The sequence below is a fragment of the Triturus cristatus genome, chromosome 3_1 (assembly GCF_964204655.1).
Source record: "Triturus cristatus chromosome 3_1, aTriCri1.1, whole genome shotgun sequence".
NCBI classification, from domain to species: domain Eukaryota; kingdom Metazoa; phylum Chordata; class Amphibia; order Caudata; family Salamandridae; genus Triturus; species Triturus cristatus.
The window spans coordinates 867,278,659-867,300,444 of record NC_140583.1 but is presented as its reverse complement, the minus strand read 5'-3'; the positions used below and the strand labels follow the sequence as shown (position 1 = coordinate 867,300,444).

Sequence of the window (21,786 nt, the reverse complement as noted above, 5' to 3'; positions counted from 1 at the left end):
ACGGGGTGTCTCGTCACCTCTGCTTGTTGGTCTTTGCTGGCAGAGCATTGGACCTGCTTTAAGTGACACTTTTCTTTATTTGTGGGCCCCAGGAGAAATGTGAGCAGAGACAATGGGCACCCTGGCACAGTATTCTACCCATAAATTAATGGTTCTCTAATAAAATGTGTATAAGAGATCTTGTGATGAAATGTGCTGTGATAGTAACAGTCCTATTCGATTGTTACTGACAGCTAGAGGGGCGTATGCATCAACAGTTCATCACCCAGAACATTTTAGAAGTATAAGGACCCTCAATTAAAAGTAGATTCCTCCTGTTTCAGAAATAGAGCAATAAAGTTAACAGATTTGTAGACATCCAACAGAAAACAAGACATATCAACAAATATGCACCATTTACAAAGCATGTGAGCACACATAGACGAGTTTGGCGGTGCTGCAGCGGGTCTGCACTCTGCCACACCACCAAAACAGTGGTTGGGCCGCCTGCCAGATTACGATGCTCCCCTCCATGCACAACAGGGCCCAGAGGCACAAGGTGGCCTGTAGGGACCCCTTTATTGCCTCTCCATAATGGTTTTCATTGAGGAAGAACCGCCATGAAAACCGGGGCGGAAAGTTAACCTGTAATATGCTTGGCAGGACCACCATATTGCGGCCTCCTGACCGCCGCAACTCCGCCAGGGCAATGGCAGTCCTACCGCCCTAATTGTAATAGGGCGGTCGGAAGACTGCCACTGCAGTGCCCCCACGAGTCTGGCAGTCCGTGGACTGCCAGACTCGTAGCCCATATAGTAAATGCATTGAGAGGTCTGCCCTCATCTTAATGGTGCATATGAGATTTGCAGTCGGACTGATGTAACATTCAGAGAAGGGAATTAAGAGCAACCAAGTGGCATATTTCTCACCCATCCATCATTTCGAGCACTTGGCTTATACAGTAATATTTACAGTGGAATTCCGCCTGCTTTGAGCTTCTGTCAGAAGTGATGAAACCACAAATGATTGACTCCTGCAATTGCTTTCCCTACCTTTTTATTTAGGTAAAAAGTGTCATAAAGCTACAAGGGAGATTCTGTTGTCAACACTGGTAGAGGGCACATTTTGATCATTACATAAAATGTGTGGATATTTTAAGACTGCTCATACTTGGTCCTGCCTGAGTGGCTAGGATAATTACCTTAAGTCTGTCCACCACCACACGCTGATTGTTACCAATATACTGTCAGTGATCAGGGAGGGTGCTAATGATTTGTGGACTATGTGGGCTGACAGCGTGATCAGGTGGAGAATCAGACCACTGAGTCATTGCTTCACGCACCATGAAAGTGGAACGCTGGATCTTGGGGCAGCTTTCTGTTGGAAATAGGGGTCCAATTCGTTTCTTTGTATGGTTGGTCCCAGAATGTGTTGAAATTGTGTTAGAATAACAAATCAATCTTCCATTTTGTTCTGAATATTCAACTTAATTTCTACTAACAGCAGCGCCTCCATGCTTTGTTATGCCTCCTCAAGAGACAGTGAGAAATTAGCAAATGTGTTTGTGGTATGTTTTTAATGTCATACATTTTCATTAATATTTGTTTTCCAGACGGATTCATCAGAGAACCTTATGTGTCAGTGAGACGGTAAGTCTATTGTTTGTGTCCACTGTAAATGTGAAAAATAGATAATACCTTTGTCAATATACATGCAGGATTCCAGAGATGCACATCAATTGCATCAAAGCATCATTTAGTGGACAACTGCTATGTGCATTTTATGTAGGGTGTACTCAGGAGAGATATCTGTTGGGTTTCCTCAGTTTAGGCACAGATGTTTACATGAGATCTTTAAGAATTGTGTGGTGTTACTCCCTTTGTACATGCCTGTGTTATATTTTCTCAAGTTATCAAAATGATATTCTGAGGGGTTAAACCAGATTGGTCGCACACTGCTACACCTACCAGGCGTGTTCCCCCAATGAAAATGGTCCCTGAAGGTCAGCGTCGGCAGATACACCTATGCTCGAGTGTGAATGCAAGTATGCGTGGCGTGTGCCATCCCTGGACACGTGTTTCGAGGTAGTTGCCTCTCGTCAGCAGGGAGTAGGAAAATGTGTGGGGTTGCTGTGTAAGCTGCTAAAATCGTTATCAGGTCTAGTACCTCTCGTAGCGCGCAGGTGCGTAACCATGAGTCCGTCGACTCCACCGGCTCAAGGGAGTCTGAATATAAAGTTACACCAGATTGGTCGCACACTGCTACACCTACCAGGCGTGTTCCCCCAATGAAAATGGTCCCTGAATGTCAGCGTCGGCGGATACACCTATGCTCGAGTGTGAATGCAAGTATGCGTGGCGTGTGCCATCCCTGGACACGTGTTTCGAGGTAGTTGCCTCTCGTCAGCAGGGAGTAGGAAAATGTGTGGGGTTGCTGTGTAAGCTGCTAAAATCGTTATCAGGTCTAGTACCTCTCGTAGCGCGCAGGTGCGTAACCATGAGTCCGTCGACTCCACCGGCTCAAGGGAGCCTGAATATAAAGTTAAACCAGATTGGTCGCACACTGCTACACCTACCAGGCGTGTTCCCCCAATGAAAATGGTCCCTGAAGGTCAGCGTCGGCGGATACACCTATGCTCGAGTGTGAATGCAAGTATGCGTGGCGTGTGCCATCTCTGGACACGTGTTTCGAGGTAGTTGCCTCTCGTCAGCAGGGAGTAGGAAAATGTGTGGGGTTGCTGTGTAAGCTGCTAAAATCGTTATCAGGTCTAGTACCTCTCGTAGCGCGCAGGTGCGTAACCATGAGTACGTCGACTCCACCGGCTCAAGGGAGCCTGAATATAAAGTTAAACCAGATTGGTCGCACACTGCTACACCTACCAGGCGTGTTCCCCCAATGAAAATGGTCCCTGAAGGTCAGCGTCGGCGGATACACCTATGCTCGAGTGTGAATGCAAGTATGCGTGGCGTGTGCCATCCCTGGACATATGTTCCTTTGACTAGTCAAGTAAGCCTTGCTTGGCTGGGCATTTGAATGCAGTAATTGGAAACTGTCACTTTCTGAATATCTACCTCAACACTTCCATGGGTTAAGCACACTTGCAATACTTAAGTAATTAATAAAACACAGCACTAAGTGAAGCATTGTTTTTTCAGCCTGCTGACCTAATGTATATGCCTTCCCAAACTCATAGCTGTTCATTTTTTAAGTGTCTTCATTTTTGCACTCTAGGGCAACTTCAACTATGTGCTGTAAATATTTGTTTCTTTTAGTTACTTTATGGATGCGCTAGCATACCTAAAACCATTAGTGAGATTTCATTACAAGACTGTAGGTTACCATCATGCAATATACTTTTATTGCAGCCCCAACATGTAGCCCTTTAAAGAACACATTACATCATGAATAAGAACATAACAAACAACAATATATAACGCCATTGTAACTATGCATCATCCTCTTTTATTCGCTGCTCCTAGACAGTTAAGTATACATTTCTTTACTCTCCTACTTAATGACCGTTTTGAGCCTTTTTTAGACTCCTAATTATTATTTTTTAATTTAGATCGCTAACAACTTACCGTTTATAACTATTTACAACCAGTTTTATGCTTGTGGTAAACGTTATCCCCCTTTTTCAGGTAAGTTACCACCTAACTTCTTTCGTTTCATTACCCTCCCAATTTATGGTTGGGCTACCCTCTCCCCTCCCTCCTTTCACTTTATAGTCCTACTCAAACAAGTGGAGAACTGCTCGAATGGTTCTTAATTTGACCATTTACCTTTGCGCCGGTCGCACGCTCCATGACGCGCTGTGCCGAGCCGCATTGGGAGACAAGCATTCTCCTTGTGCTGCGGGACCCAAAGGGCTTCACGCTGTTGGGGAGAGTGGCCTTTCCATCGGACTCTTTCCGGGCCGCGACCGCTCTTCACGAGCATGCAGCAACATCAGACTCCGAAGGCTAGCAAGTGAAGCCTCCGGAAAACAAGTCGGCGGAGGTCACGTTACAACGTGACCCCACCATACATAGGGGCTGATTAGCATGGCGGGCGGACTTTGTCCGCCCGCCATAGCACTGGGAAATGGCCCCGCCCGCTATGCATGCGGCGGTCCCGCATGTGAAATTAGGATGCACCTACCACACTGGCAGGCACATACTACATTTTTTACATTGCGGCGGGCGGTGCTTTCAGCAGCACCCGCCGCAATGTCAAAAATGCATGTTGTGCATTTGCATGCACAACGTGGCAGGCACCGCGCGGTGCCTGCCATGTTGTGCATGCACATGCAGGGGGGTACCATAGGTACCCCCCATGTGCCCCACCACCCCCCCAACATCCTGGGGGCCCGCAACGGGCCCCCAACTTCAAACTCTGCGTTGCCGCTATGGAAAGGCTGCTTACCGCCTGCTTAATAATATGGACCCGGCGGGCGGAAAAGTGGCGGGCGGTCTTCCCCTCCGCCACGGACCCCCTGCCATACTGATATGGCGGGGGTAATTTATATGCGGGCGGTGATTAATGGCGGGCGGATCGCCACCGCCGTGTGGGCGGTGGCGGTCCGCCCACCATACTAATGGACCCCATAGTTTCTACCTCAATTTCCTGTTGAAGCAAGACGGAAGGGGGTAAATAAACTAACGACGATGAGAGGGAGACAAACCCAAATCTGCTTGAGCTGTGCGTTGTCATAGCAACGCACAGCGCGAGCAAATAACGGTCTTCCTCAACACGCATTTGTAAAGCGGTAAGACCCTCACTTTGCCTCTTGAGAAATTAATCTAATAGAGACAAATATATTACTAACAAAGGGTTCTTAATACAAATTAAGGCATAGAACCTATTAATTAAAAAAAAAGAAAATGGAAAATGGCAATGAAACACTCGAGGAAGATGATAATACCTTCCCTAATGAAGACATGTTAATTAATTATTTTGAAAAGAGGCAGTTGAAACTATTATGAATAAAAGAAAAAGAGATTTTGTTACTGAGGAGGATTCAGTGACCCTCTCTGAAGAAAACTAAGCACTTGGAACCTCATGGTAGCCTTTGCGCTACAAATGACAGGGATTGACCCCAAAGTAGCCTACGCGCTACTCACAAGACAGGTGCCCATTGCGACACAATGAGAAAAATCAGCCTTATTGGCGCAAAAAGTTTGGGTGTCCCTCGCGGCACAAGAAGACAGTGTGACCTTTATGGCACAGATGACCTCAGTCTTCAGACTGACAACGAGGAGTTCCTTGTACTACAAATTTTAATGGGGACGATGACGAGTATATTTTCAACCCCTTTGAGACCTTGGACAATGACCTCCTCGACGAGGATTTAGTTTAGTCAACTGATTCCAATTCAATTAAGGAGCCTTCGGGAGTGGAGATGTTTAATCCTACCCGCATTTCACAACGAGAGGGTCTGATTGGTGGCCAATGGACCACGTATCCAATTGTATTATGTTTTGGATCCTAAAATCCCTTGAAAAGGAAACCAGAAACCTGATGAGGACTGAGTGCCCCAGACCCTTCTTAGACAATAAATCTGGTTTAACACCGAATCTGGACCCTGAGCTACTGACATTTCTATTCAAGACAGGCAGACACCCTAGGAAGGGACTTGAACACTGCCTCAAACAGTGCCAAGATAGAGTACTAGACACTAGGCCCATCAGCCAAGATTATGGACTTGGCAGAAGAGGCATCCCTGAAGGGCACCCCAGTAGACGTGGAACTACTGAGGGTATGGAGTCAACGTGCATTATTTTAACTTAACTTAAAATACTAGGAAAATATGTTTCCACCTTCTCAGCCTTTTGCAAGGCGAAATCAAATATGACACGGATGTTTGGAGGCAATAGAACTTTGACGGGCTGTCAGCCGCGGACAATACAGGTCCCCATACTATCAAAACCAACGAGGATATGGAAGACCCTTCCGAGGACATAATTCCTCCTTCTTCCCACAAAGAGGCAGAAACTTCCTTACCTGTGGCGTGAGCAGAGGCAGATCCCAAAACTATGGACAACAAGGTAAGAATGCCTCCTCCTCCTGTTGTTTCCCATACAAAGGTAGGGGGAAGATTACGACTTTTCAGCCAAAATCGGTCTCTAGTAATGAAAGACCGTTGGGTATTAGAAACCATAAAGGGGTTCAAGATAGATTTCGACACAACACCGTACCAGACACGACAACCCAGAGAGTTAAGCTGAAATCAAGAACAATCTGCTCTAGTAGACACAGAGGTGAACCAGATGTTATTAAAGAATGCTATTTGCAGGGTGACAGATTCAGAACAGTGCTTTGTAAGCACAATATATTTGGTAAAGATAAAAGACAAAGGCTGGCACCCAGTTATAAATTTAAAAGAACTGAATACCTTCCTAGTTTAGAGACTTCAAAATGGAAGGTATTCACCTCTTAAGAGACATCCTACAAAAGAAGGACTGGCTTGTGAAATTGGATCTAAAAGACGCCTACTTCACAATCCCTATGGACAAAGACTCTCAAAATCTTTTAAGATTCTCATGGAAAGGAGTAACATACCAATTTCGGTGCCTTCCCTTTGGACTCTCCTCTGCCCCTTGGTGCTTCACCATGATTCTAAGACCAGTAGTTGCTGCCTTGAGAAGAAGGGGTGTCCGATTAATAATCTACCTGGACGATATACTTCTGATGTTCAAAATCAGGAGGAATTGTTAAAACATAGGAAACGGACAGTAGATCTTTTTAAAAAGTTGGGCTTGATCATCAACATAGAAAAATCTATAATGACACCAACCCAAAATTTGGAATTCTTGGGGTTCCAAGTAAATACAACTACAAGCCAATTACAACTCCCAACCAAGAAACTAACCAAAATAAAGAAAGACATTTCTTCTGTTATGTCCAAAGATTTAGTCCGCTTACGCGAAATAGCAAGAGTAGTTGGGCTTTTATCCTGTTCTATTCAAGCTGTATCACCATGCCCTCTACATTACAGAGTCTTACAAAGACTGAAATCTTTAGGTCTAAAGAAGGGCCTATGGTATTCAGATACAGTCCCTTTATCACAGGAGGCCCAAGAAGACCTCCTGTGGTGGTGGAACAATCTAGACAGCTGGAATGGGAAAGCAATCTTCGGGAACACAGGAGCACACTGTGGAGTCAGACAAGAGCAACCTAGGATGGGGCGCCAAGATGGGAAAGATAGAGACAGGAGGAAAGTGGTCCCTGGCGGAACTTCATCTCCACATAAACTGCTTGGAAATGTTGGCATGCTTGAACGCTCTAATGAGTCAAGTCCATTCTAAGGAACAGTGTTGTTCTATTCAAGTTAGACAACTTCACAGTAGTATCCTATATCAACCGTTTGAGGGGTGCAAGATCAAAGATCCTTGCGGACCTAGCCAAGAGGATCTGGTACTTTTTATTTTTTTATTTTTACAGAGCTTTATATAGCGCGAACTTGACACGAATCGGGTATCAGAGCGCTTTACATATCACCAGCGGCATTACAAGAGGACGCATTCATTTTTGTTAGGCACGGGGAGATTAAGTGATTTGCCCAGAATCACAGGATGTTCAGCGTCATTGCTGAGACTCGAACCCAGTTCCCCAGATTCGAGGTCGACCGCCCTAGCCGTTAGGCCAACTCCTCTTCCCTGAATAGACTTGTGCACTGGGATGTGAGTCGAGTGCCTTTAACCCAGACCCAAGATAATCCGGATACCTGCACTGTGTACGACGACCCAGACACGCCTGACACGACTCCAGCCTGAGGTCAAAGCGACAATCCTACTCCTTCGTTGTTGACGGAACTGGTGAGCTCGACAGAGAGATATGGGGCATCCAAAAGGGAAGTTACAAGAGGCTTCTGCCCCCAGCTCACAATCCACCGAAGAGCAGGAACAATCCACATCTTCCCCCTCCCTCTCCTGTATACCGCCTACCGAGCCAGAAGATCATACTAAAAGCAGAATGTATTCCTGGTCATCAAAACACAATAGCAGACTGGTACTCAAGGTTCCTAAAGGATTCGAGCGATTTGAAATTGAACCCTCTAATCTTCCAAAGAATTCAGAATCTGTTGGGCCCCTTTCATGTAGATCTCTTTGCCAGCAGACTTACCTTTCAGGTCAAAACTTATTACAGTTGGAGACCAGATCCCAACGCTCAAGCAGTGGATGCCCTAGCCCAATCCTGGAGCAATCCGATTTGTTATGCGTTTCCCCCCTTTGCCCTAATCCAGAGAGTTTTTCTAAAAATCAGAACAGAACAGTGGAAGATAGTTCTAGTTACTCCTTTCTGGAATACACATGTTTGGTTTCCGGGAACGATGGGACTAGCAATAGATGTTCCACATTGTATCCCTGGTAGCAGTGGCCTTCTTCAAGGGCAAGATGGAGAAGAACATCCTCTTCTCCTATTAGGCAACATGAACCTTCTTGCTTGGAAGATTTCAGGAAATCCAAGAGATACTCAGGCCTTTCAGGAGCGGCTAAAGACCTACTGGATGAGTCATGGGCACCAGGAACAAGGAGAAGATACATTGGGATTTGGAAAAAATGGTGTAGTTGGTGCCTGGAACGGGACTTGGATCCCGTGGAGGCTCCTGTAGTAGAATTGGCAAATCATCTTGCAGGGTTATTTAACTCAGGCCTATCCTAAAGAACAATCAACTGTTATAGATCTGGTATATCGGCAGGACACTCAATCAATTACTATTCTATTGGTTCAGATCCTCTGATCTGTAGGGTTATGAAGGGAGCTAGACTTAAACGACCCCCCCAAGACAAGATATGGCTCCTTATGGAATATTAATGAAATCAAGATTCTCTCTGTATGGTAATTGGAGAATCGTCATTCTCTCATTTAAAGCAAATCATAACAATACAGCTGCTTAGTGATTAATAAAGTTACTTCCCTGTTCCGTACCCTCTTACATTACATACAATTTGAATTTATGTATGAGACCAAGGAAGATTTTGATGCTTCTCTGGAGCATGCATTCACTACCGTATGGCTGGGAGTGTCAAAAATGTAGTTGTATTTTGCATGAAACGTGTGCTAAATGGACAACGAATGTGATTTAGGGGCCTGGGTTCATACACTTGGTCACAATATCATAAAGAACAAAGCTTTGTAAAGGAGCTAATGCTTACCATTTTCATCATGCCAAATAGACAGTTTGAGTACTCAAGCTACACTTACTGTACCCCTAGCAGTTTACTGGAAAAATACTTTAGGAGACTAATTCATGAGGAAGGGTTTTAAATTGGATAAAATGTAAAATAGTCCATCTTACCAAACATTGTTACAGCCCTTCCTTCGGTTCTTTCACGTACTGGTAGCTTCCTTAAACATAGCAATGGTATGAACATTAGACACTTATTTGAACACAGATTCTTATGGATGCAACTATTTTGAGAGTCTCAGATAAATGTAAATCTCATATTCTACATCATTCTGTGTCTTTCCTATACATAGTGCAGGGTTATGCCCCAGATGTTCCATACCCAATAAACCAATTATTTTTCTAGAAATTAGTATGATTAATTTATATCTGAAATAGTCATGTATCTGTAACCAGTTATGCTTTAAAACACAATATCCTCAAATGTTCTCCAAAAGAATGTAGGCTTTCTATAGTGCATCCTATTCACAATTAAACCAATTTATTTCTAAAGCAACTTGTAGACGTGGGGTTTGATTACTGGCGACTGTTAAATTGCGACTTCTGCGCAAACACCTGCTTTTTTAATAGGGATTGCAGTTATTGGTGCTACCATTTTTATTGTTCCTGATGATTGCCAGGTAAGGTAAAGTCTGCACGCTTTGCTAAATTCTTTCTGGGTTTTAACAAGTGGAATGTGCCCAGCAGAGCCATTCGGATTTTGGTGCAACAAGCACAAAAATCCGCATGTTATTCTCCTTAAAGTCTGAATAGGTAATAATTAGCACATTATTACATTTAGAATACCTCGGTGTTGGTTTTTAGGTCTCGGCTAGCGATGGCTGCGCTTGCGCAGTCTCGCTCGCGAGAGATAATGACTTGGGAGAAGAGGGGCTTGAACCCGCCCCTCTTCTCCCCTGTTCTCCATTGGCTGGCCTAGTAAATGCTGGCCAGCCATTGGAGAAGAGGTCCCGTCACTCCAATCATGCCCCGTCCTTTTCGGATCAGGGGGCGTGTTTTTTGCGAAAGGTCTCAGGGAGGAGACAACATCAAAACACGCCCCCGAATCCGAAAAGGACGCTCCCTTTCTCCGAGGCATTTCTGCTCGGCCTCGGAGAAAGGCGGTGGTGTCCCGGCGTTGCTCCCTCACCTGATCTCCTTGTTTTCTCCCTCTTTACAGACTGCGATGAAAAAACATCCCGGCCCCTCCACGTGCCTCATCCCTCTGCTGCTGAGATTACCGAACGCTGCGCGCGCTGCCGTTCCAGAATCGTTTATTTCCAGCGGTATCCATTTCCCCTGGTCTCGCTCTCCTCGTTTTATCTGTATCTATTGCAGCTCGCAGCTTCCTCCTTGTCTTATTTCTGTTTCGATAGACTGCTAGCGTTTGCAGCAGCAGCTGCATGGCCGCCATTGGTTGAACCGAGTCTGGGAGGCAATCTAGGAAGCGGAACATGTCCGAGAGCGGGGCGGCTCTGGCGGGAAACAGCGAGATGCCGGGCAAGAAGCAGAAGCTTAGTAGCGATGAAAACAGCAACCCCGACCTATCCGGGGACGATAACATGAGTAACGCCGGCAAGAGCAGCGTCTTTAACACATAAAGAACGGCGAATGCACCTGGGTTACTTTAACTAAGGTACCAATTTTGCTAAGTTTGGTAGAGGGTAGACGCCCCCCCCCCCCTGCTAAGATGTTGCGCTCTAGTGAGTTGTCCCCTTGCCATATTCAGGATCGCCTGCGCTGTTGACTGCTTTCCGCGGGGTAACAACGTGCAGGGGGCAGTGGATCCCCCCACCCGCTGAGCCCAAGACAAAAGGCTAATTTAAAGGCCATCAGTTCTCCTTTTGTGGGAGTACCCTGGAGCTAGCGCAGTGGAGGGGAAACAAAGGCTTGTTATCACTTAGCAAGCATTCAAGGGACACTCCGGTTTGGAAGCAAGCTTTTCACTTTGTTCAGTCCTTAAATATAAGAGCTTGTACTGCAAGGAATGTCAGCTGTATTGTTATGTGTGAGTATTTACATGAATAGCCATTTAAATGCTCATTTTTTAAAATTATTTTACAGATGATGTGATGTCACTTCCTTTGATATCACAGTCGATGTCGCGTGCAGTGACGTCACACGTCGTGATGTGACTTGCATGTTAACTTAGTTAGCCCCCCCCCCCCCCTTTTTTTGGACTTGTGCCATGGCATTGCAATAACTGTTTGTGTTCAGTGAGCGTGGTTGTGTATTGAGAGCTTTCTGTATGTAGGTCTGCGTGCCTCGCGCGTGAACATGGACTGTATCCGTGCAGTGTTTTGGAGTATTACGCATGTCTGTTGTGTGCACAGTCATTTCACCATAGGCGCATCCAAACTATCTCTCCATTACAGATACAAGTTAGTCAAAAAGCAAACAAAAGTCTCCCTCTTGGTGTTGCACTTGCAACATGTGTTTTGCGTTTTCTCTAATGAAGTGAAGCTTGCACCACCCTGGTCTTGCTAGACCAGTGTTTCCCAAACTGGGGTCCGAGAACCCCCAGGGGTCCGTGGCTCATTCCCAGGGGGTCCGCCGGCAGCAGTTTTAAAAGCACTGCAAAGTTCCTTGTAAAATTAGCAGTTTTCGAGCTACTATAAAAGTATAAAGAAAATGCCAGTGATTAATGTACCTGCTGGAGAGAGATGAGTGTTTTGTCCAGTGGCAACTTTGACTTATCTAATGTGACACAGAGGGTTAATATGCCAACTACAAAGAACGTGTACAATGCATTTTAAAAAACAGTATTTTATGTGCATAGGTCAGTGGGTAACAGAGATTCTTTTGTCACTGTGCAATTCATAAGGGACTATCGTAATCTAGCAGTGTCCTATAAACTGTCATCAAAGAGCTGCTTGCAAACTGCATGGTAAAAGTTAGCAACATATGTTTATTCCCAGTCTATCATTATCCTGATGCTGCTATGTTCCCACTTCCTGCACATGAACAATTTTGTATGCCATTTTGTCCCATCTATGTGTGCTTCCTAATGCAGCACACATGGAAGTTACAAAACGTAATTTTTATTAAAGATTGTTTAGGTGCAGGAAGGGCCACCTTTTCACGCTAAGCATTTTGTGAAAGGGGGTCATATTTACAAGGCAGCGTTAAGCCACAATAAGTGGCTTAACGCTGCCTTGTATTAAGGCGAAGCCCCTATTGCCACAGGAACATCGCAAAAAGAGACGTTCCCATGGCGATAGAGACTTGTAAATATGCCCCTAAAATCCTTAGTAATTCGAGTATTTGTTTTGTGTGCACACGTGTGTTTATTTTTTTCGAATTACTGTTTTAATGTTTGAATTTTAAATCCTACAAATTGTTTGGGGGTCCCCGGCTTCCAGTGGTGACTCAATGGGGGTCCTCAGGAGTCAAAAGTTTGGGAACCACTGTGCTAGACCATGTGATGTGATCGTTTTGCCTCGTGATCCTTCTTTGCCGAATGCACCAGGAACTTCGGCAGTGATACAATCCTACATTATTTTGTTATAGTTATAGCTTGTGCGCAGAGCTGGAAGTGCGGCCCCACATAGATAGAGCGGGGAGGGGAGGGTTTATGCGGAGGCACAGTTCTCATCTGAGTGCCATGGAGCGAGGGGCGGAGAACCCGAAAGAAGCTTAGCACAAGCATTTTTTTTTAAAGTCACGACCCTTCCTGCAATCAGTGCCCCAGGGCCGGTGCTCCGTTTGCCGCATAGCTGTGACTGCTGCCCCCAGATCTTAAGAGATTGGCACTGAGATGTGAGGTGATAAATTAGCAACCAACGCTTGTTTTACCTAGCGTCTTATGCGATTGGTGATGGTATGTTACTGAATAATTACAAAATGCGCGAGATGCCAGATCCGTATGTGTGTCCGAGGTCCGCGATAACAAGGCACAACAAGCATTTACAATGCAACGGTCTCGGCATTGTTAAAGTTAGAGCTATTGTCATTGCTCATGACAATGCCGTTTCTTTAAATGTTTTAAAAACATAAACAAAAATAATGTCATGAGCAATGCCAATAGCTCTAACTTTACCAATGCCGAGACCATTGCATTGTAAATGCTTGTTATCTGATGTCATAATTATCGCATCCAGCAGGAGCCAATCGTAATTAGGCCCTTAGTGACTATCATTGAAACTTGATGAAATGATTGTTACCTGATATATCTTTAATACTTCCCTCCGATGTCTCCATGATAAACCTAAATGGATCTGAGGGAGCATCACTTTCATGAACCCTACAAGAAAAACATATGGAAATAACATAATTTGGGTCAGTAGAGGCGAGATTAGGCAAAACCATTCTTTGTTCTGTTTCTTAGTTTACTGTACCTTAAAAACAAAATGATTCTGTTTTTTGTGACATTCTGAACTTTGAGATTTCATAAACAAGACTTTTCGTAAAAGGTGAATTATAGGTGACTTATCTTGTGGGCTGGGAATGAAACCAATTCCGACTTGCAATCAATTGCTTACCATTTGAAATTCTTGGGTTGTGCACTGTCAATAAGTAATAGTGGCTGTAAAGCAGGCCACGTTTCGAACTTGGTTCTATTCAGTAATACGAAGGCTACCGAATTACACCTATGAAGCTACAATGCTTGGGCCACCTAATCATACATGGTGACATATCTTTATATATCATCTAGGCACCCAAACCAAACATACCTACTAGAAGCTAGAGAATTTAACTAAAAGGAACATTGGGCTATCTATAGATGCTACAGCATATTTAGGCTGATGGAATTTGAACCTATAACTCCCATTTTATTACATTTGTGTAATATAAGATCCATTTAATAGGAATGAAAGGAAACGCAAACCATCACATCGCTGGTTCTGACCAGCACTTCGCGAGTCAAAATCTGAATTACAATGCAGATGGAGAAAAATAAATCATGTACACAAACAAATTGTTTTGGTAGAATTCAGACATACTTGGGAATTACATTTTTAATACTAAAATACTGCATTTTCGAATTAAAAAAGCATGAGCTAGTTTTGTAAAGTTATTTCGAGTCTTAGAAGACACTGAGACTCCAGTGGAATGTATCATTAAAGTAATATCATTAGGTGAAACATTCACAACTCACCTGTAAAACTTATAACATCTGGGAAAGAGTCTTAAAAAAAATACAATAAGTCCCCTTTGTGTGAAATAAGTTTCATGCTCTTATCCTCAAAGCTAGCTCTCTTCTATTAAGAGCATGTTTCACCAGAAAAATAAGGAATATCATACAAGAAGCCAAGCCTACTGTACACAAGAGTGGTTTAAACCCTGCTTGAAATGTGACTCAAAATGCTGAACTTTGTGCCCCTACATATAGGGAGAGGGCAAGATGGCGGTCGCAACTGTGGCCGAGTAGCTGGTGTTGGCGTTTTGCTCCCCCCCTGCTGAGTAACGCCTCAACTTTGACTGTATGTCGGGACTCGGGAGATTCCCGTGAACTGGTAGACCGGGAATTGCTACCTGTTGTTCTCTGATGTTGCTGTGGCGGCTCCGCTGCATGAGTCACGCTTTGCACCCGCGGGTCTTGGTCAGCCGTATCCTCGGAGCAGCTCCGTCTTTAGGCTGCTGTTGCATTGCGCGGACTTTCTTTCAACAGAATTTAGAGCTGTTACCTGGAATGCCGCCCAAGAGTCACACACGGGGGCCGGCCCGGGGGGCTGTCAAGCCTGTCACTGGTGATCAATCTGCGGCTGCGGCTGCGGCCGCGGTCAGGCGGTTGCCTTTGAAGTCTGGATCTACGGTTAACTCATCTTCTGGCGGAAATTCAAGATCACAGGCATTGGTGCCAGCCCTGTTTAAACCTCGTAAGAGTACTGCTGGCGGGGGGGTACCGAGTCCTCTAGCTGCCATTTCTGCCGTTCCTGTTGACTCTCCCCCTGCCATTCAGGTACCTGGTGATCAGGCATCAGCTGTTGTCTCTTCCTCTCTCGCTGTGTTAACTGGGTTAACTGGGACAATTACAGAGGGGATCTCCGGAGGGAGTCAGTCAGGCACTGCACCAATCCCTGCGATAGATTCAGCTCAGATGCAGCGGGGCATGCTGGGAGATGTAGTTTCTCCAGCTCAGGCATCTAACTTGCAGCAGGCTGTCCCCTTAGCAGACCCCCTTGTCTCTTGCTTTGCTCCTACACAGACCTCTAATATCCCTCTAATTGCTGAGGCTGAGACAGATGCGACAGATGCTGATAATTTCTTTTCACTCTCGGAACACACTGGTTCATCGGGAGAGGATGGCGCCCTGGATAAGGACTGGACAGAGGATGAGGGCAGTGACACTGGTGATTGGCGAGTCAATGATGTTTTGAATTCTGTGGGTGCTCACAGTGGCCCGCCTACAGTCCGCAAGGTCCCTACGGATTTTGTCTCTGATGTTGATACCGGATCTTTGGCATGGGACTACTCCTTTTCGGCACAAGCTGCCCCTCAAAACATCTCTAAGAAACCAGGGTTGCTTCCCCAGGAGTCTGAATTAGGCCCCCCTTCAGGGGAAGTTTCATTAGCCACAATTTATCAAATAATCATGGCACACAGGGAGGAGACTCGACAGGAGAGCGCTCGGGCACAAGGGGCATGCCGCAGGGTTCAAAACTCCCTGCGTAGAGTCATGAAGACCTGCACGGATATTGCTTCAAGGGTTACGGAGGCTGAGTCCCGGATCTCTACTCTGGAGGATGACTTAGCTATCCATAAAGCTTCTATGGATTCAATTCAGTCACAGAGGGGAGACATTGAATGGAAATTGGTTGATTTGGAGAACCGGGCACGGAGAAATAACCTCAGAGTCCTGGGGGTGCCTGAAGGTTTGGAGGGGCAGGATACGCGCCAGTTCATCATAGATCTATTTATGGAAGCATTTCCAGAAGTCAAGGAGTGGGACTGGCGGTTGGAGATTCAGCGCGCCCATCGTTTTCCCTTTAAAATAAAACATCGCCCTGGCCAGACTGTTAATAGGCCACGTGCAATCCTAATATGCTTACATACTTTTTTGGCGCGAGAGAGGATTTTTGATCTAGCCAGGCCTGATAGGCAAAGATCTGGGAAGGGATGTCAGTTTTTTGTTAGGCCGGATTTTTGCCCAGCTACAGTGGAGCGGAGGTGGCAGCTCCGCCAGCTGATTGCCCCTTTCCAGCTAAAGGGTGCACAGGTTTTTTTGCTGTTTCCCTCCAAATTGAAAGTAATTTTCCATGGCCAGATAAAAATTTTTGAGTCTGAAGTACAGGCTAAGGGATATCTTGACACGTTATAATGTTTGTTGATGTATCTTGGAATTTCTGTGCAACAATAGCGGGATTTGGAGTCCCTAGTTTAGAGTGATGTTTCTCGGGGGGGGGGGGGGGGGGGGCCCTGTCTGCACCAGCTTCTACATCATCGGGACGATGTTCCCTGCCCTGTTTGGGGGGTGGTTAGGGTTTGGGAGGGGGGGAGGGTCAGTAGGGGTGAGGGGTGGGAGGGCGGTTGGGGGTAGTGTGTTTGGGGGAGAAAATAAGCTTGACGTTAATTTCTTGTTTCATGGCATTCGTGGTTTAAACCAACAAAATGAAAGTATCTTCTTTTTCAGCATGTTTAGGTTAAAAGATAATGAGTAGTATTTCTATTGTGACATGGAATATATGCGGTCTCAACAATGCTAGGAAGCGAGCCTTATTTACACAGGTTATCCGTTCTTTCCAGGTCGAGGTACTCTGTCTGCAGGAAACCCACGTTCCTTGAAATAATAGACAGTGTCTTAAAATCCCAGGGTTTGACTTGATAACATGCTCTCGGCAGTCCTCTATGATAAGGGGGGTGGCTATTTTAATGAAGTGTGGGATAGGATCATGCTTGAGGCATAGTCAGGACGTCGGGGGTCGTTGGGCAATTGCGCATCTTTTGGTAAATAACTTTAACTTGACAGTTTGCACTGTCTACAACTCAAATTTTGACGATCCTGAGTTATTAGACTTTCTAAATGTTGAGTTGGCTATGTGGCCCCAACCTATTTGCCTTTGTGGGGACTTTAATATTAGTATGCCAGAAAGTTTTGATATATTAAATGGTCAGACGTATTTAGGTCAAAAACCCAGAGTGCACAGAGCCTTGCAAGCCCTCGTCCAAGAACATCTTATGATTGATCTGTGGTTCTACTATTGCAAAGACAAGGAAGGGACTACTTATTTCTCTGCCCCCCATAAAAAAACGGTCAGGTTAGACTATTTTTTTCTTTCAGATCAGTTAGTATCTTCAGTTTCAATTTCAATTCTTCCCAGAATATTGTCAGACCACAATCCTTTGGTTATGAAATGCAATATATCAGCAGACAGGTGCACTTTAAGGTCTTGGACGTTTGAGCGAAAGCTTCTTCTGGATCCTAATTATCTGGATCATATGAGACCATGGGCAACTGAGTTTTTGAATTTTAATAGGGGCTCGACCTCTAATAGCATACTCTGGGACTCGTTTAAATCTGCTATACGAGGCGAAACTAAAAGTTTTTCTTTTCTTCGCCATAAACAAATAAAAGACCGAATTCAGGATCGGATGGAAGAATTACGTAGATTTGAAATTTTACTCACCACTACTATTAGGGAGGGAGGGGACATTGTTACAGCTCAAACGCAGGTTGCACAGATCAAAGCCTCATTGCAGGAGTTTTATGGACAGGACTTGGCGGCTAAATACCTGCAGTTCCGCTCGACAATGTTTGAGTATGGTGAGAAGTCTGGGCGGGTTCTCGCCAAGCGGCTTCAACAGCGTGGGTTAGCTAACCGCATCACTAGGATTGAGGATCCCCTGGGAGTCATTTATGATACCCCCGAAGGGGTTCTTTCGGTATTCTGTGACTTCTATCGTTCCCTATACTCCGAGGAAGCCACTTCACAAACAATGGACCTCGAATTTACTGATTTTATCGAGAGTCTGCACACAGCTAAAATCTCAGACCATCAGAATATGGTTTTGGCGGCCCCAATCCAATGGGAGGAAGTGATTTCAGCAATGAATTCATTGGCCAGTGGGAAGGCTGCGGGCCCCGACCTTATCCCTTTAGAATTCTATTGTACATTTTGTTCAGAAATACAGGACGACTTTCTGCGGGTCTTGAGAGATGCCCAGCGAGGAATTATTCCTGATTCTTGGCGCTTCACCTCTATCATTCTGTTAAAGAAAAAGGATAAACCTGAGCTGAACCCCGCCTCCTTCCGTCCGATCTCATTGATAAACACGGATAGCAAAATTTATTCAAAGATCCTGGCGAGTAGATTGGCTTTGGTTATAACCCCCCTGGTCTCTATCCGCCAGCACGGATTTATTCCTGGAAGGGACACGGCGGATCATGTCCGCCGTGTCATTGCTCTCTTGGACTGGGCGCAGGTTAAACATTCCCCTCTTGCAGCTATCCTGTTGGACGCCGAAAAGGCGTTTGACAGGGTAGCTTGGGAATTTCTATGGAGAGTTCTTCGGTGGAAGGGCTTCTCCGTTAACTTCATTCAGGCTCTCCAATCACTCTATATTGCCCCTCAAGCAAGTCTGTCAATTTCAGGTAATCTTTCAAGACCATTTGCAATAAATAGAGGTACTAGGCAGGGCTGTCCCTGCTCGCCTTTGTTATTCGCTTTATACATTGATCCCTTTTCGAGTAAAATAGAGCTATCCACTAGGATTCTACCTGTTGAGATCAATGCAGTTGACTTTAAGGCATTAGCTTATGCCGATGACATTATAATTATAACAAGGGATGTGTCTTTGGCATTCTCCGCTATTAGGAACTTAGCGCAGTCATTTGGACGGCTTTCAGGTTATAAACTTAACGTCCAGAAGACTCAGATTATTCAGTCCTCATCTATGCCACCTACGGAAGTCCCGGTGGTACAGACTGCAACATATCTGGGGGTTAAAATCTCGGCAGCAGTAGAACAAATACCAGATATGAATATTCTACCTATTATTGATGCTGCCAATCTCACTCTACGTAGGCTAGACAATCTCCATCTTTCTTTATTTGGCAGAAGGAATGTGCTAAAGATGTTGATCTTGCCAAAATTCCTATACATCTTTAGGACTATACCCCTGGAGTTCTCGAAGGCTAGTCTTAATAGCGCAGAAAGGTGCTGCAACAGATTTATGTGGAGCTATCATATGCCTCGAAGAGCTGCTAAATGGATGATCCTTACATTGGACAGAGGAGGTTGGTCAGTCCCTAGTCTCTCTTTATATTATTGGGCCGCTTTACTTCAACATCTGGCTCCTCCATTATTCGGGCTCTGCAGCTCACTTCCCTTATCCTGCAGTCCTTCTATTTTTGAGATCAGCTTAGGACAAAAGGTCAAGGGGGTACTTCTTAAGGTCCTCGAGCCGAGTTATTATAAAAAAACAAAATTCAAGGTCATTATAGCAATGCATTCTGCATGGAGGAAGATCTCTCGAAAATGGGTAATACCTAAAATAAATCTTTACACTCCATTGACTGCTGCTAGGCTGTTACCATCAATCTTTCAAGACTCAGTCACAATTAGGTGGGGAACCCAAGGTATTCTTACGCTGGGGGACTTACTCTCTGAGGGTAAAATGGCCTCTTTTGCATTTTTAAAAGATAAATATGCTTTGACTTCTTGTGATTTTTTTTAAGTATTTACAGCTACGCAGCTACATAGACCTTCTTCTGATTAATTCCCTTAATGCACTAAGTAAGAATGCTCTCATGGAGTTAATCTTAAGGAGGACTCGTTTGAGTATCCTTTACCAAACTTTGTTAAATGGTCTTCCTGATGATCTTTTGTCCCAGACGGCTAAATTAGGAGGCAAATTTGGAAAGGCAAATATAGATATTGCTTATGCATTGGATCTGTCTAATTCTGTATTAATTTCAGGCAGTTTACGTTCACAAAGTTATATGGCTATGTATGATTTATATTTTACCCCAGCCAAGATTTCTAAATGGGGTGGTGGTGGTGTTCAGGGGTGTCCTAGATGCGGCTTGGGGGCAGCAAATGATGTTCATATGTTTTTTTCATGTACTAAACTGTATAGCTTTCTTCAGGATATCCAAGTGTTTATCAATAATTCACTGAACATTCAGGTAGAACTTTCTCCCGAATTAGTAATTATGGGCTATGTGACAGATCCAAGTATGGATAGATCATCATTTTTTGAATCTGCCTTTCTCTGTATTGCAATGTCTGTAGTTCGCTTATGTATAACTTCGGAATGGATCAGCCACTCAGCCCCGTCCTTTTTGAATTGGAGAGCGAGAATGCTGGCCCTCTATAATTTGGAATCAGCAGTCATTTTAAAAAGCGGGAGAAGAAGGCGGGATAAGGGCCTAAAGATTTGGGCCCCTTTTTCGATTTGGTATAGCAAGTAAACTGGTTGGGCCAATTGCTATTCTTTTTTTTTCTTTTTTTTGTTGAGACTGCTTGTTGTTGTGTTCCGGACAGTGATTTTATATTTGGTACTGTGAACCATGATTGTCTAAGCTATGTGCCCTTCTTTTTTTTTGCTCCTTGTTTTGTCAAGCGAAAATTAATAAAAAAATTAAAAAAAAAAAAAAAAAAAAAAATGCTGAACTTTGTGCCCCTTTCATTGACAATATCACGAAGTCCAAGTAAATTAAGTTGGATTTCTACTTTGGTAAAAAAAAAACCACACTTCTGCTATGGCTGTTGACATACGTTTTAGACCCATAGTATATTTCATCAACTCCATACAAGTAACAGTGACTCTCCGTTAACCAATGAACACTCTTGAAATCCGTCCAGCTAATTCATAAATCTTTAAAGCGGTATTACCAACGGCATATGAAAACTCCTTGGTATAATCTCAGATGAGAGAAACCTGCACTTGACTCCTGAAAGTAATTCGACAGTATCAGGATTGTCATTTGATGTTATGGAGAAAACGTATGAAGTGTCCAATCACGAGAGTAGAGACAAAACACTAAGGGCCTTAATACGAGTTTCGCGGTCTTCCAATGGGACTGCCACCGCAGCAGTCTCAGCAAAACCGCCAAGCCCATGGTGAGCCCGCCTGTCGAATTACAACTTGAATCCAGGGTTGGCAGGCAGTGCGGCGGTGGTGTCATGGTGGCGGCTTGTTAGGCTCATAGGAGAGCCTAACAAGCAGATTGCCGCTGTGAGAGTTTCTACTGCATGTTTCTGCACAGAGTGGCATGCACCATGTCGTGCATGCCACACTGTGCAGGAACAAGGGTGCAATTTCAGAGGGGGGGCACAACATGTGCACCTCGCATGCACCCCCAGGCCCATATTCAGCCGGGCGCCCTGATAGGGCCTCTCTACATGTATGTCTGCCACTCTTTTCATGGTTTTCATGGCATGGTCGCCAAGGGCCGTGAATATGTAGGTCGTAATATGCTCTGTGGTGCGGGCATCAGCATCGCCAGCATATTCAAGCCATTTGCAGACCACCGCTGCAGCGGGACCCTTGATCCTGGAGGAAGCAGCGGTCTTTTGACTGTTCCACCATCACACTCCTAATACACCAGGCAGACCTGTCGTGGTGGTGGTCAGACCGCCATGGTGAGTACAGTGGTCCCAGAACTGCCATACTCCTAATAAGCCCCTAACTGCTTTGTTTTCCAAAGAAAAACTAAAAATGATTGGGTGCATATTTACTAACGTTTGCACGAGTGCTCATGTGAGGCTGTGTAA

At 44.8% G+C, this 21,786-nt stretch overlaps 1 protein-coding gene across 4 annotated transcripts in view; it reads left to right on the top strand.

Annotated features, from left to right (window-relative positions):
• Nucleotides 1-21,786, top strand: part of ERICH2 (glutamate rich 2) — a 313,376-nt gene that overhangs the window by 54,934 nt on the left and 236,656 nt on the right. For 2 of the 4 annotated variants that reach the window (XM_085646410.1, XM_085646411.1), the window contains one exon: nucleotides 1,592-1,628. The exons of the other annotated variants lie outside the window; for them this stretch is intronic. In XM_085646410.1, coding sequence (XP_085502536.1) covers nucleotides 1,592-1,628 — 37 coding nt within the window. The remainder of the gene's footprint in view (nucleotides 1-1,591; nucleotides 1,629-21,786) is intronic. 4 annotated transcript variants of the gene reach the window in all.